The sequence below is a fragment of the Coffea arabica genome, chromosome 9c, assembly GCF_036785885.1.
Source record: "Coffea arabica cultivar ET-39 chromosome 9c, Coffea Arabica ET-39 HiFi, whole genome shotgun sequence".
NCBI lineage: Eukaryota > Viridiplantae > Streptophyta > Magnoliopsida > Gentianales > Rubiaceae > Coffea > Coffea arabica.
Window position 1 is genome coordinate 37,168,398 of NC_092326.1, and position 16,702 is coordinate 37,185,099.

The window sequence follows — 16,702 nt, forward strand, 5'->3', positions numbered from 1 at the left end:
AGGATTTAGTGATCTTGAACCTTCAATCTTAATTATTAGACATAATTGCTCCTAATCACTAGAACCCACGTGTAACAAGAAAATAGGAGAAAAGCTTTTACCTTGGATTAATAATTTACTTTGCAACTCTAATAGGCACGTTAGTTACCCTACATGCCTTTTCGTGTCCTTGATGTTTATCCAACCATACTTTAATCTCTCTTTTCCCTGCCTCACCTAATTTTCATCACATATTTCCAACATCAACAAAAGTTGGCACAATCTAGCATAGGTGAAAACTTCTATAATGATCACAAGGGTGAAACTCAAAGGAATAATGCAAGAAATGGACTTTTTACTCCCTTGAGCACTGGCTGAACGAAAAAAGAAAAGACAAATGGAGAAAAAGAAAATCTATCTATTGCATGCAAAAACACACGAAACTCTTGTAGTTACTGCTAGTTTCATGTATTGACTAGATTAGTTTTTTTTTTCCTAAATAATCTATGCAAAAAGAAGTAATTTTTCTCTGCCTTGTTTTGAAGGAAAATTAACTTAAAATTTGTCGAGTAAATACCATGGATTGAGAGGCCATAGTTTAGAAAAGATACAAGAGTATACACAAAACACATCCTGCAAATGATCGAAAACCTTTACTTCATTTGGTACTAAATGAAAATCTCCACGAGAAAATAACGTACTCAGCTTTGTTTATTTTCACAATACATTTAGAAATTTTGGTTTCATCTTATTTCATTGGTAAAATATCAGATGATTAAGTAGGAAACCTCCATCAATATATAAGCCAAAAAGAACTGTCACTAGATAATTAAGGCAGAAAGAACTGTCAAAAAACCTGCCACGAAAAACCCTCCATGAAAAGTAAATTTGGCGAATAATGGTTGAGAACTATCCAAATTAGCTTCCACGCTACAGCTAAAACGTAATGCAGAAACCTGCACAAACAAGCTTTTCGCAACGGATCTTCTGCACAAATAGACTGTTGTATCTATTTTTTACTCAATTAATAGTTATTGGATCTTAAAAAAATAAATAAGAACTAAAACGTGATGTTTATGAATGAGAAATAGTAATATAATAAAAAGTGAGATAGAGAGTGGCACAGGGAGGAGTGGGACAGAAGATCCGTTGCGCAAACTTTTTGATTCATTCTATAGAACTAACTCTTGCCGTAACGAATTTGCGATTTCGAGCCACCTTGAACTTGCAAGAAGCACATAATCAAATATTCATCAAATCAACCATATTGCAATAGTTATTTGAAGCACATGCAATCAAATAAATCAATACATAGATGATAGAACATTAATTAAGATTAAGTAGGGCATTTCAAATAAGTATTAATTTTTGCATAATTAGTGCCTAGTCTCATAAGTCCTAGTTAATAAACGATACTTTGTAGCAGTGTTCAATAAGGTCCGTTTGAATGGATGGGATTTGGGTGAAATCCAAATTCCTCCTAAATTAGCCAAACAAGTTAGGGTGAGTGATTGGGAATATGAAATCTACTAAAAAGTGGAAGGGAAGTTTATAGCTAAAATGAGTGGATTTTAAGTTCTCCTAATTTACTTGTCATTTCAAATCCTTCCATGTACTCCTTTCTAAATTCTTTTTAAGCATATGTTCATGGTATGGAATATGGATTGACTATGGAGTTGGAGCACGGCCAAGTACTAGGACACTACTTATGGCTTCTGCAACTGTCCTATATATATTAGCCAAACAGGGTACTTGATGTATTATGGATTCTACATTCACTCATTTCAAATGCATTCATCTAGAATCCTTCTTATAGGTCTCAATTATAGGAAGATTGTACATTAATTTTTGGTACTATACCTTTAAATTGTATTTCACCATTGGATGGTAAAATAAGTATTTTTTTTTGATAATTGGACTATAGTAGTTTGAATTATTTAAAATATGAATCAATATTGTCATTAAAGAAACACTTTGAGAGAATGATTCCCCAAATTAAGAGACCATAGAATTTTCCTCATTATATGGAAAGCATGAGAAAGAATTCTCCTAAAAGAATGAAAAAGCAATTAGATATTAATAACAAGTTCATTACTGTGTTTTATCAAAAAAAAAAAAAATCATTACTGTAATAATTAGTTAAAAGTCCAAGGATTATTCAACAACCTTCATTGAGAGCAAGAAACAAGAAATAGAAATCCTTTAACTACCAAAAAGAAAAAAAAAGTTTCACCCTTACCATTAGTACATATATCATAAGATATATAGTAACTAGTAACTGTTTTCACTTTTCAACATCCCACTCCTTCTTCTTCTGCTTCCGAAAAACAACCGAAGATGACAATTAAAATAGCAATTCTCTCTTTACTTTGGTTTCAAAGTAACACTTTATCCTAAAGTAGTGAACGTACATCTTGTTGAATTATGTAAAGGAGTTCAATGGCGTCCTAACCCCGGCAACCCAGTTCCTTCCTTTTTTTCTACTTAAGGAAAACAATGTAAGATGAAACTACATTATAAAACAAGAAACTACCAAAATCGAAGCATTTTCCAGAGAATGGAAAGTGGGAGAAAATGGAAAGTTAGCGGGGTCGATTGTGAAGCTATATAATCCTCGATTTGCAGAAGCTAATAACCTAAGGAAAAAAAACAATCATCACTGCTAACCCTTTTCTCCTTTGCCTGATCTTAGTCTGGTCTCCATAATTTGGCTGAAGAAGACGTTCTTGTAGCACAACAGGACGCGAAGAAAAAGAACAAGAAGATGGCGACTATGGAACAGTGCATGCAAGTGTTTCGTATTGTGGGGGGTGCTTTTCTGGCGTTATTCGGAACTACAATATTCATCGTCATCACGGTTAATAAGTGCCACAATGTGGCATCTTATATCACGACGGTAGTTCTTGTGGATCTCATATTAGCATTCACGGCTGGAAGGATGTCGGTGGGGCGTGTCACTTCTGCAAACGACAATGTTGAGATGCAGAATACTGCTTAAACTGGCTATGTATCCAAAGTTGGATTAGTAATGGATTTCCAGATGAAAGCTCACAAGTCCAGCCAGCCAGCCAGCATGCCTAGAGCAATGAACCTCTATGGTTGTTAGTACAGAATCTGTAACTAAAATACTCAGTCACCAAGTTTGACAAGATATTCTAAGTTATTGTCATCTTCTAACATCTCACCTAGTCGAGGACTCAAACTATGATTGTCATGTTTGAAATTTACCCTGTTTGTCATTTATTATCGGATACCTTGTGGAACAGTTTCAGGACTAAAAGTTTTTATTTTCACCAACTGATGTGGTAAAATGCATTCCTGATGTGAAATTGATGTTGTGCAGACAATGGTGACGCAAATAGGGCTCCATGAACAGACAAACATGCAGAAAGAAGTCCATTTGAGCTCAATTGGGGGTACCCATCCCTGCATGCAATGGTCTGAATGAAAATTAATGAAAACGCACAAAGCTTTTTACATTGTCCAATGGTAGATCAGCAAGGTGGTTAATTAGATGCAAAAGTTCACCATTTTGAAGGGCTAATCTCCACTGTTTTCAACATTAGGCCAGCCTTGATCTGCTTGAAGCTTCACAAATGCAGCTAAGAGTTTAATGTCCTCTTCTTGTAACCTGGGACCGAATGTGCATTGGCCCCTTGGTGTACAATTCTGACCAAATCCCTACAGCAGGAAAAAGGGCATACACTATTGTCATCTAGAAGATCCAAATGATCAGATGTACCTCTTATTATAAACTTACTGGCATTCTTCCCTTGCCAAAGTATGTTACACGATATATTTCCTCTTCCGTGTCATTGCCGTTTCTGTGGAATTAGGAGATTGGTTAGTTCATCCTACCTGCAACAAGCCCTTGTAATTGCTTACAGTTTTTATGTCGCTACAAAGTTTATCTACCACAGAAATTTTAAAGTCAAAAGTTTTGTTCTTACTAGTGTTAAGTTTGAGTTACAACTATTTTCTAACGAGTGTTAAAGTAACCTTCAAAGACTGATTGAAAAAGTAAATGACATACTGGCACAAGGTAAAACACAGATTGGACTCTAACTATTTCTTAGTTATTTTCAAGTTTTCCATTTATTGCCTGTTCATTTCATTTAGTTCCTGACTATGGTTGATGCTTATATCATAAGCTTGCAGGTTCATCTTATTGCTATGTTTAGATTGAACAGAACAAGAACGCCCACGTATGCTTAGGATCAGACTAGGGAAAGAGAGAAATACGACTCATCCATCACTTTCCACCTCATGGATAGATTAAATGTGGATAGTTACCTCTGCAGATCTTTCAAGAAGAGTGTTGCACCCTAGCGCACAACCAAATCAAAAAGTTTAAGCTTAGCCTGATACTATAGACAGTTATCTGGAACACATGGAACTGGATTATGCTCACCGGTTGTATTATGTTTCCACCTGAATCATGGCAACCAATGCAAGCTTGACGAAACAAGTTAGCTCCTTTTTGTATGTCTATGGTTTGCCCAAGTGAAACTGTTTAAAAAAATAAAAAGCAAAGAAATAGAAATCCATTAGAAAGAGCATATATCCATCTATCTATGTTAAAAGAGGTCTAAAAACTTACAAAAGTTAATGAACTTCTGTAGGACTTCAGAAAGTCCCTAATGAAACAACAATGATCTTCTTTATAGAAATTGAATTGATAACAAGAAAAAAAAAGAATGGTTGATAAAAATGTTCTGCAGAAAACATGGGCAGCTTGTTTTTGACCTGGCACATAAGTTACCAAAAAGCATAAGTGGATGCAAGTACAAAAGGAATTTTTGTTACAGAATAAGCATCAGAAGTCAACCAGAAGTGTAACAAGAAAATTACACTAGTCAATACTCATCCTTTCCTCAAAAGTACAATTCACATAGTAAAAATTAATGCGGTGCTACTGCTATCTTGATAAGGAAACCATGTACAAGGATCTAACAGTGTTCCAACATAAAACTTTCACTGCATGTAGAGAGACAGTTAACAAATTCTTATACCGTATGTAATAGTACAAGGCTACTTACATAACTCAGACGCAGAGAATCATTCAAGAACAACACTGGTTTCCAAATGTTGTTCTGTTACTAGATACATGCCAAGACTAAATGCAATTTGACATTTTTCAAACTGCTAGGGCATCACTAGTTTTTGCTTCTTGCAAGTTCTTCATATCGATCAATCACCAAATCTATAATCTCTATGATGTAGTCATATAACCATTTAATTTGACTGACCATTTATTTTGTTGGCTCAAGTACAATTGCACTTCATTGAAGCTTGAAGACTTCATCAGATGCACCAATAGTTTGAGGCATAAATTGCTGCCACATTTTCCTATTCTACCTCTCCCCACCCATCATGCTTATGTTGTTATCAGCAGAGCTGAATTCGTATGTCTTCTTATGATAGAGACTCATAGATGAAAGAAGTACTAGAATAGAACGTATTACTCCAATTTCTTATGGGCCCATAAGCTCTCAAGTTTAAATGATCAACTAAAATCCATCCTCTATTGCCTTGCCTTATTCATGCAGCATACATTTATGCATGAAAGAGGACCTACCACTAAAAAATGCCATTACATTTTCTAGTGTATTTGAAAATACTGAAGTTCAAGTGGATGCTCTTTGTCCCCTAACTTCATTAGAGGAATAATACGAGCAATACACTGGTGCAAGAAGCCGCTGTACAACAAATTCACCGTGACAAAGCAGATGATTGCATAACACATGCACAAGCCTAGAAAGGCTTCTTGATTTAATTCTGGACCACATATTGTATAGTTGCTATTTGGCCCTTCCAGCATTCTCAAGTAATGTAGTTAAGATAAAACAAAGCAGCAACCGAAAGCTTGTGTATACCATGAAGATGAGCAATAATCCACTTAAGGCATCAAATCATGAACCTAAGAACCTAGTCTATATGTCAATGTGAGATTCACCAAGATATGGAGTCTTTTATTTTACCTTATTCATGAATAATTAATATTCCTCTCTCTCCACCTTTAGCAAAAAATGGACCAGCAGATGTTTCTGTATATTGAGCCACTTTAACACACAACTCTAGAGGTGCTAAGGACCTAATTATAACTCTGCTTTACATTCTCAATCACTGTAAGCATCCAACTAGTGGAAGATGCAAGAGGCTATTACCATGGTGAAACTTGATATAACATTATCATTGTTCCCTTTACTTCTTGTAGGATTTATTAGCAAATAGTGAGTATGCCGCTGAAATCTGGTTTTGACTGAATTCTCAAGAAAGTCCTAGCTAGCAAGGATGCTCAATGTACGGCTTGTGTTAAAACAGATAATATGATTCTCTTCTGCCAGATACTGTTTGGCTTCTTTCAATATCATATGCCGCAACTCGCTCATCTGAATATAATGTAATTTTATTCTATCTTACTCTCCTCAAATGGACTTGCCTACTAGGGGAGCTGTTAGTGCCATTAGGAGTTAGATTTCTATTGTCAACAAATTAAAAGGAAGTTAGGTTACCATACCCAGCTTTTCGGTGTTAGAAAAGTCAAGTACTCATGGAACTAGTAGTGGAACAATCACTAGGGATAGAATGCCAATAAAATCTTTAGGAAAAATAAACAATAATTAGGCACCATATTAAGCAGGGTGTTTTCCTTTTTTATCTCGATTTAGTTTTGCTGTCATTCTTCATACTAGAGTAACTTTTATCAATCAAAGAGTAGAAGTGTGCAATCTTAGCACTCAAAACATAAGTTGACTTATCTATGTTAAAGCTCTTAACTCTAGTCAAAAACAACAACCGCCTGCCTGTGATAATCCCCTTTTGATCAAGAAGTGGCACATGAAAAATACAAACTCATCTGCCTATAATTCCCCCGGATATTTCAAGAAATAATATTAGCAATCACATGTATTCTAATTCCATTCATATTCCCTGTTCCTTTAAAGAACTGCCATTACAAGAAAACAGTGATATGTATAAGTGTAAACCAAGTTTAGTATAAGATGGAATACACCACCTCTTTTTTGTCCATACCACTGAGGATGTCATGAAGCATCCAATGGCCGGGTAATTTATCTGAACTTCTAACTATCATGTGGAACAACTCATCATAGCTTGTCGATTCTATAAACTTTGTGCAGCTATGTAGATACAAACCTAAGGGGTTTAACACTGACTTCGATCCAGATTATTGCTTTGAACTTATCAGCAAGAAACAAAGAAAAAGCAAAGGAAGCCCCAAAAAATCATTCCAATGGGTTGATAAACTGATAAATGCATTACCCCGCCAGCACATTGAAACTTTGGATACAAGAACTTTCCAGAGATATCAATTTGCAAAATTGCAGCAAAATATCGAGAAAGAAAGCTACAAGTTACGGCCAATTGCCTGTCAAGCACTGCGGCCACCACTCAGTAATCACATTAAATTGTCATTTCAGTTCCGGTACTGAATGTGAATTGAGACAATTTACAAGAACTTCACGTTACAGATTGCCAGAATAAAATTCTTCAAGTCTACAAGTTAAATCTTGTGTCGCAAACTGCCAACTAACTGGTGGTAATGTAGCAGCAGAAAACTGAATTTGCATTGTGGGAGTACTTAGACAGAAAACCAATGGCCATAAAGCAACTAAATCAAGTGGGATAATGACAATTGGGAACAGTTCTGTTACCCGGGGGATGGAGTAATGGAGAAAAGGCAAGAATGGCAGCCATAAGGGGTGGAGCCACGGTTTTCAAGAAGTTCAGCTGCTGTTCTTTTGGTATTTGGGCTACCTGGTTTTGCCTCCTAGAACTCACATTTTTACTCTGAAAATAGATGAGAATTATCAGTGGCATGCAGCTGTGGAGATGTATATAGTAATGAAGAATAGGTAAGGGGGTACCTGTGTTGAGAAGGAACAGATGTTGGTGTTACAACTGGGCCTCAAATAGAGGAGCTGCATGTCTCTTCCGCTGTTCTGGGCAGAGAGCAGGGAGATGAGACTGGAGAGAGGGGATTAAAGAGAGATTATCAAACAGAGTCTATAAACTTGGGGTATTCGGTATTCCACCAAAATAAATCAATTTTTTTTTCAAGAATTTTAAACTAGGCGAACATTTCTCGTCTTTCTAAGGAGAATGACCAAGATGGTCCTTCACATTTCAATTTTTTTCCTTTTGGTCCTTTGCATATAGAAATGGTGCAAAGTAACCCCTTGTGTACAATGAAGATACCAATTGTGTCCCGAAATCTATTTTCAACCAAATTTTTGACGAAAATATGCATGTGCAAGTAACGTGCTCGTACTTTCTTGGATTTCAACCAAAAAATTGACAAAATCATGCATGTCTAAGTCACGTGCTCATACTTTCAAAGGACAAAGTCAATGCAGGATTAAAATCTCGACAAAAAACAAGTGATATGCACTATGGTATTTTTTCCTAATTCAAGATCTAAAGTCTAGATTGGTGGAAAGGAAAAGCAAGAGGGGAGTGGGAGAGGAGGGGGGGTATTGGGTGGGAGTGGGAAAGACAACGGTGATCAGGATCGACGGAAAGAAGGTCGTAATAATGGATTGATAATTGTGACGAGGGAGTAAAAAAGAAGGAAGTGAAGGGCTTCTTTGATGGAAATGTTATTCTTGTTCCTATTTTGTCCTTATAAGTATGAGCACCTCAAATAAATGCATATTTTTGCTAGAAATTCGATCAAAATTAGGTTTTGAAACTAAATTTGTTTATTTATTATATGTAATGAATTATGCTGCATTGTTTTGATGCAATAATTTTAAACTTTGACTGGTAAGAAAACATTAAATACAAGCAAAGCAAAAGTTGTGAAAATCCATATGTAGCCCCTTATCACCCCTGCACCTAAAATAAAACAGGCCACATGCATCAAGTTATTAGGGGTAAAAATGTAATTCCACTGAAGGGTCCTACCAATCTTCATCAATCAGTACATGGATGGATAGGACACTCATAATAATCTATGACTTTGTCATTCTCCTTTGTCAGTTCTCCCTTTAACCACACGGCTCTTCCTCCTCCGTCCACCACCACCAACCCCCGCCGGCCACCGGAAAAATTTGCCCTAAATACTCCCAAAAGACCCCTGTAAATAATCCCTCCAAGAATCACCTGTAAATTTGTTTATAACAAGTAGATAAAAGTGTGTAGAGATGGCGGCGTTGTTGGAAGAATTGGTGAAGACGTTGGAGGCTTTGGAGCTATGGATGAAGCTGATTAAGAAAACTCCGCAGGACTACGTGGACCCCACACTTGACCCGGTTCTTTTGGTACCCGGGATCGCTGGTTCTATCCTCAACGCGGTCGATGAGAAAACCGGAAAAGAAGAACGGGTCTGGGTTCGGATTCTCGGGGCGGACCATGAGTTCCGGACCAAGCTTTGGTCCCTTTTTGATCCTTCCACTGGTAATTACTATGTTTATTCCACATTTTTTTGTTAGTAGTGTACAATTTGTGGAATTTTGGGTACTGTAGTTTTGTGAAATTCGTTTCTCTATATCTTTTGGTCTTTGTCTTGAATTTTGTAGTCTAATTCCTTGCTTGGAATTACCTGGTGCGCTGAATCTGAATCCGGATATGATTGTTTAATATTGAAAAGCTTGCTCTTTTGTTAATTTCACAGTGGTAATGGTACAATTAAGTATGAATTATTAGTAGGAATAGGGAAAAAGTTGTTCAGGAAAAGGAAAAAAATCTGTGAATAGGGCAAGGGATTCTGTTCTAGCTTTATTAAGAGCTTTAGTTCTGTAATTGATGAGGAATAATTGTTCTTGTTCATCTGACTGTGGTTTGTAGTTTTTGCTTTCTGGTTATCGGATTTATTGGATATTAGGATGAAATGGTTGTCTCTATATGAAACAGGTGAAACTATATCAATAGACAGAGACTCGAAGATTGAGGTACCGGAGGACAGATTCGGCTTGTATGCAATAGATGTATTAGATCCTGATATGGTAACATTTGTTCTAATGCTTCCTTTGTTTTATTTCCCATTTTTCATGGTTGTATGCTTTTGTGTTTACATTTCTTTCTTTTTGTCCATTGTTTGTATCACATGATTTGAACCTTCCGAGCGGCATTGCACTTAGTTAGTATTTCAATCTTTTTTTCTTACTTCAAAACTCTTCCTCAACCACCCCCGTCCCCACTCTGATGGGTCAAGTGGCACCAGCATTTAGTAGTGTAACACATCATACTTCTGATTAAGGATAATGAGTCACACATACACAGAATCAAATCTATCAACTTTTTCTAAATTTGCCTAACATTGATTGCTGCATTAACTTGCATATTGGTTTTTGGTATCTACAATCAGTGCTATGAGTTCAGTGTTGTCAACAAAAGTAGCATTGTAGCATTTGACCAAGACTTATTTGGGTACTGGAATAACCTGATTTCTGTTCACTTTCTTTTCTATTTTATTTCCTGTAGATTATTGGGCGTGAAAGTGTCTACTATTTCCATGACATGATAGTTGAAATGCTCAAGTGGGGTTACCAGGAAGGAAAAACACTCTTTGGCTTTGGATATGATTTCCGCCAGAGCAACAGGTAGATGCTCATTTTTATTCCATTTGACTCTATGTTCATGTTTTGCTTCCCCCTGGAGAGTAATACTGTTTAACCGTTTTATATTGCGATGTTTCCATTGCCGCTTACTGGTTCAACTATATGTGTGAGCTTTGGTGAAACACTGTATACAATTTGGTCAAAGTCATGAACATGTTGTGGAAAAGTTTGAAAATTATAGAATTTGTGTAGATCTACTATAGCATCTAGGGATTTTGAGTATTTGAATTGTTTGGGGCTTCTTGTAAGTGCTTCCAGTGTTTGTGCTTTTCTGTCCTGTTCATGTTGTTCATGATGATATGTCTGATGTCGTATGACTTGGTGGATGGGGACGGAGGATCTAGCTTTTAAGTTTGAACATTATTAAATGGTGCAAGGGAATATGAAGTTCTCCAACTTTTCCTTGGACTTCATAATGAAATATATAGTGGTCCTGCAATATTCAGGGGCATTTTGGAGAGAGATAAATATGTTACTTTTATCACCATGCAGCTTTTTATTCATCAAAACCACTTAACAGCTTAAATTGGTGATGTTTAGCCTAGTTGTCTTATGGAACATGTTTTAAAATATATAGCTTCCATCTAAATGCTCAAAAATTTCAGACATTTTTTCACAAATTGGTTTCGTGGTTAATTCCTCTTGGAAGCACTGAAAGTGGTGTATTGCGTACTGCTTATTTTCATGAGTCGAATCTGTTCATCCACACGATGAAGCTGTCTTACTCTTTAATTGCTTCAAAACGTTTTTGAAATTCCTGATGTCTACTTTATTTTCTTGTTAGCTAAAAGTGTTGGGAAGTGACTTTTCCATGAAGCTTGTAAGATATCTCATTGTATATGTTATTCAGAATTTGTGTTGTGTCCAGACAGTCCTATCATGCATAAATCCATTTTATTTTGAGGCTATTTTGGGCTGTTCCATTCACATGAACTATTAAGTATGCAAATTTCGGTCTACTATTTTCATAGTGGCAGTGATTTGGTGACTACATGCATGATATGGGTTTAGCTTATTTTCAGAATGGAGTTTGCATTTTTTTTTCAAAATTGAAATTTGTGTCCAAAAGGTTGGACATTGTTTTCCTTGTTAGCTTGGTTCAGTGGTGGTTGGAATTCATCTTACTTATTCTCAAGAAAGTAATACAGGAACTGTAAATGTTGGTCTCTCTGAATTTTATCCTTGCAATTGTAGAAAACAATCTTGTGACCCCTTAATATATATTGCTGAATATATTTAAATTTTTTGTTGGGTTTAGACACTTATTTGACTGTGGATCGCATGGGGAAAAATATGCTCTTTTCCTTTTGCAATATTGTAATGATTCCATGTTGTAAAGCTGTGGAAATCCTTGATGTTGCCAGGTTTCAGGGCACACTGGAGCGGTTTGCTGCAAAGCTGGAGTCTGTATATACAGCATCTGGAGGGAAAAAGATAAACATTATAAGCCATTCTATGGGGGGACTTCTTGTGAAGTGTTTTCTGTCTTTGCACAGCGATGTAAATTTTATGTTGGATTATCTCCCTATTTTATGTTTCATTGCCTGTGGGTTCAGTATCTCATGGTGATGCCATTCTTCTGCAGATCTTTGAGAAGTATGTGAAGAGTTGGATAGCTATAGCTGCACCATTTAGGGGTAAGTGGCTCTGACATTTTCTATGAAGATACAATGGAGGACCAAATATTGGTATATGATAAAAGTCTTTCTGCATTCCCAAGTCAATTGGTGTAGCATAAATAATTATATTGAGATTTCTTTGATCTTTTCTATTTTTCAACAATACTGGCAATCTACAAGCAAATCAAGGCTATAAGGATTCTTCTTGATGTTCATATGTTTCAAGTATTTTGATATCTGAAAATTGAGTAGAGATGGGCCCAAAGTTTGTGATTGTTTTGCACTGAAGGATATAAATATTCTTCTAAATTTACATGATTCTTCAGCTGTGAAGTAGCTCCTGCCTGCAAAAGTTTATGCTAGATTGGTCAAAGGTTTAATTCTTGCACTCTTATTTTGCTGATAGTTCTTGACACATTTAGTGCATATCTAGATCCAGAAGGGAATGATTTTTATTGCTAGCATCATCATGCTGGTACCTGTGAATGGATGCCTTTATTTGTCAGTGAAATATTCTTCTGATCATAAAGTGAAGTGAGGCCCGGAGAGTTTCCTCATTTCAAAGATGATTTCTTATAGCTATATAGTGTAGCTTTATAAGATAATAATAAAAAAAATCTTTTAAAAACTTTTCGTGAAAGAAACAACTGATTTATATATTTTTCATGCTGACTCCCTTCACAAATTAATATGGTCATATATCTACATTGATTGCTGTCATTTAACAGGTGCCCCTGGATATATTACCTCTACACTGTTGAATGGAATGTCTTTTGTGGAAGGATGGCAGCAGAATTTTTTTGTTTCAAAATGGAGCATGCACCAGTTGGTATAAACTCTGCCTTTTCTCTGTCTGGCCCCCTCTCCCTCTACATCATTAAACTTTGTTGAATAGTTTCATAATTTGATATATCTATACTTCAGCTTTTGTTTTAAAAATATACAGATACATTCTTCACATTAAAAAAAAAAACTTGTGCTTTGGACTACTGTGTGCAGTTTAGATATAAGCATTCTGTTCATATTACCCTAGATAATATTGTGCTAGAAATGACTTCTATTGTGATATTGCTTTGTTCAGTTCTGTTGTGACCCTGATGTTTTGAATACAATAAGGACTTTACATCCCTTTTTGACTTTTTTCGCGGTTTTAGGGAGGGAATCTATGCTACTTGATAGGTCCTACCTGCACTGAAATGGAGGGTGGCCATCCAAAAGAATGCATGGCCCCCTGCATTCTAGTGCAGCTGATGGCCATCTAACAAGGAGTCCCAGGCAAACACTCCTGTTTTGAAATTGTACTTTTTTCTTAAGTTAGTTTGGGAAAATCTCTTGCTATTTCATTATAACAGTAATGAAATTCTGCTGTTTGGCTTTGCTTATAGTTGCTTTATGATTGATCATTTAATCACTGGAGTTTAATTTGCAACCTTTTGTGTTTCAGCTGATTGAATGTCCATCCATCTATGAATTGCTGCCATGTCCAGATTTTCATTGGGAAAACCCTCCACTTTTAGAAGTTTGGAGGGAGAAAACCAGTGTTAATGGAAACTCCACTGTGATGTTGGAGTCCTTTTCGCCAGTAGAAGCTGTACCGATTTTTACAGAAGCTCTAACATGCAATATGGTGAGCTATTACCGTCTTTTCTTGCATACAGATTGAATGTCTGCACTGATGAAACTTGATTATGCTATCATGATTTTATAGGATAATGAGATGCATGGAGACTTGATGATAATGGGTGTGTTTGGATAGAAATTATTGGTAAAAAATTTATTTGCTTGCATCCCAAACACATTTTCCAACACATCTTTTTATCTCCCAACAACTTTTGTATCTCACATACATCACATCGCAAAAAGTGATACAGTAATTATTTCAAATAATATTTCGAATAATCTCCTATTATATCTGCTCTTCGAACCATATGATGATCAACCAATAAAATATTAATTTGAATTTTTGATATATATTTTCAATGAATTAACAGTGTATAACACCACAATGTTTGATTACCTTGGTATCCTAAAATATTATATCTAACCTGTCATGTCAACAGTTTTGTTTAGCTATAAGAAGGCCATATAGATTTTTTGGTGCAACTGCTGTGCAGTGAAATGTTGGGCCTTATGTTTCACTTTTCTGGTGGCAACGGGTGTCTGCTATGTGATTTTGAAAATAGATCTTGGGCTCTAATTCTTAGGCTCCTTTTTTTCTGCTTTATTTCTTATAAAAAGTTTGCCATTGATGTTTGGTTTCTTCTGCAGGCGAGTTGTGGCGACTTGAAAATTCCTTTACCATTCAATATGGAGATTCTAAGATGGTCTAATGAAACCCGAAAAGTATTGAGTTCTGCTAAAGTTCCCCAGACAGTTAAATTCTACAACATTTATGGGACCAATATTGAGACCCCTCACACTGTTTGGTACGGTCCTTTACTTTCTATCTTGTTGCATTCCTTGATAGATTGAAAAAACCATGGCTTCATCGTTGATTTCCTTTTTGGCAGTTATGGAAGTGAGGATGCACCTGTGTCTGATCTGAGGCAATTACCAAAAGACCTGGTAAAGTTTTTTTGGTTGGCTCCTTGACAAAACTGATTTATCTTACTGTTTTTTTTATCTTTGACACAACAAATCACGTTCTGTTTTTTGGGTAATCTGCTCCTGATCTGTGTATCTGATATGCTTCACCTTCTGCTTATTTTGCAGGCAAATTATGTGAACGTAGATGGAGATGGGACTGTTCCAGTGGAATCGGCAAAGGTATTGATTGGTTTGGTCATTTCAACAGCTATCTTTTAATATGTGGGAGTTGTGGCCTATGGGCACTTATAATTGAGCCTTTTTACAAATCTTTGTACTTTCCAAACATCTCTCTCTCTCTCTCTCTCTCATTTTTTTATTTTTATTGTCCTCATCCGCTTCTGTGCAAGATATCCTCTTTATCACCTTTAGGTTTTCTTAAATTCATTCTGAATTTTTTCCAGCCTTGTGGGTCCAAAACTGTTTTCTAGTACCTTTTTCATTGTGTTTATTCTGGGATTGAGTATTAGTGGAGCTTTGTTTGGTTATATGTTTGATGCTAGAGCTAAAGTTCATATTTAGCCAAACTTCTGTGGCTCAAATATCCTCTAGGAAAGAACAGTTTGGAATTGTTGGGGTTTTTCTTATGTAGCTATTCTTTTGAGAAATCAATTATGGGTTAATAGATATTCTGATGCTGACTGGATGTGAGAAGTCGTTAATTCTCAATCTTTGTTGCAGGCGGATGGTCTCAATGCGGAGGCAAGAGTTGGAGTCCCTGGTGAGCACAGAGAAATCCTGTGTGATCGCCATGTTTTTAGAATTGTCAAGCACTGGCTGAGGGCAGATAATGACCCTTTCTACAATCCAATAAACGATTATGTTATACTTCCGACTGCATTTGAGATTGAAAGATTTCAAGAAAAAGGCTTAGAAGTAACTTCGCTCAAGGAGGAATGGGAAGTGATTGAAGATGACTCAGATGAGCAGGATGAAATGGCCCATCAAGAAATGCCTTTGGTTGCTTCGCTATCTGTCTCCCATGTTGGAGGTCACGAGGGATCGAGGGAGGAGGCTTGTGGCACCATTGTTGTTCACCCTCAACATAACGGTAAGAAGCACGTGGAACTCAATGCCATGTCTCTCTCAGCAAATGCTTAGAGAGCTGCTGCTTCGGTGTAAATACATGTTATAATATTACTAGCGAAAAGGATTTCTTTTATGCTAGTCTGTTGCTGGCTTGCTACAAGCAGAGCTCTGGCAGAATGATGTAATCAGAGAACTAGTATGATGTTTAATAATATATATCTGATGTCTCTTATCACACAAGCAGAGCTCTGGCAGAACCAATGTAATCATAGAACCAGTGTGTGTGTGTAATAATGTGTATATTGTCTCTTATCATCTCCATTGGCTGTAAATAACAACTCTATCCCTTTAGAGAGAAATTTCTGTACATATAAAGATCTTTGAATATGAATGAATCATTTGCCTTGCTTGTTCGAGGCTTGTGCCATTTGTAATGATTCCCCTTCTGCTGGCTTTGGGCTTTGATTTTCTGAGGCAGAGGTTGGTGAGTTGGGTATACGAAAGCTAATATTCAAAAGTATCTTTTTCCCTCATATTTTTGGTTTTTCTGTGGACAATTTATCAAGTTTTGTTAATGTTCAAATTCTATTGCAGTCAAGGGGGAACACATGTTAGTTTGGTCAATATTACAAGTTTGGTTAACAAGAAGTAAAGGTAAAAATAAATGTAAAGTATGTTGGACTCAGGGCTGGAACAGTTGCAGAAACAATCGTTCCGGAAGGTTATGTGCATTTTGCATGTGGCGTAACTTTGTTTGCACAAGGTATAATTTACTTTTAATAACGCGTAACTCTAGAACAAAATTTTGTGTGTCTCACAAATGTTGAAATCTGGACCTTAAAATTTTGTTTGGCCAAATCTTGGCCGTGTCGTTCCGGAAGGTTATGTGCATTTTGCTTGCACAAG

The 16,702-nt window shown here is 36.3% G+C and overlaps 2 protein-coding genes across 4 annotated transcripts; one reads left to right on the top strand and one right to left on the bottom strand.

The window, feature by feature from the left end:
• Nucleotides 1-3,362: 3,362 nt before the first annotated feature.
• LOC113707979 (cytochrome c6, chloroplastic) lies at nt 3,363-8,041 on the bottom strand. 3 transcript variants are annotated; one of them, XM_072064345.1, is made up of 7 exons: nt 7,869-8,041; nt 7,656-7,791; nt 4,391-4,488; nt 4,273-4,304; nt 3,740-3,803; nt 3,508-3,660; nt 3,363-3,405 (listed from the first exon to the last, which is right to left on the bottom strand). In XM_072064345.1, the coding sequence occupies exons 1-6, from the start codon at nt 7,926-7,928 to the stop codon at nt 3,520-3,522; spliced, it is 531 nt and encodes a 176-aa protein (XP_071920446.1). In that variant the 5' UTR covers nt 7,929-8,041; the 3' UTR covers nt 3,363-3,405; nt 3,508-3,519. The 3 variants fall into 3 exon arrangements, with proteins under 3 accessions (XP_071920446.1, XP_071920445.1, XP_027086200.1); XM_072064344.1 differs by having other exon boundaries at nt 3,363-3,419; XM_027230399.2 differs by having other exon boundaries at nt 3,363-3,660; nt 7,869-8,040.
• A 904-nt stretch (nt 8,042-8,945) lies between these two features.
• On the top strand, nt 8,946-16,223 carry LOC113708553 (lecithin-cholesterol acyltransferase-like 4). Its single transcript, XM_027231025.2, has 11 exons — nt 8,946-9,399; nt 9,856-9,947; nt 10,426-10,544; nt 11,927-12,062; nt 12,148-12,199; nt 12,910-13,010; nt 13,626-13,808; nt 14,450-14,607; nt 14,692-14,746; nt 14,894-14,947; nt 15,449-16,223. Exons 1-11 carry the CDS (start codon nt 9,147-9,149, stop codon nt 15,866-15,868), a joined length of 1,623 nt encoding a protein of 540 aa, XP_027086826.1. The 5' UTR covers nt 8,946-9,146; the 3' UTR covers nt 15,869-16,223.
• Nucleotides 16,224-16,702: the final 479 nt, after the last annotated feature.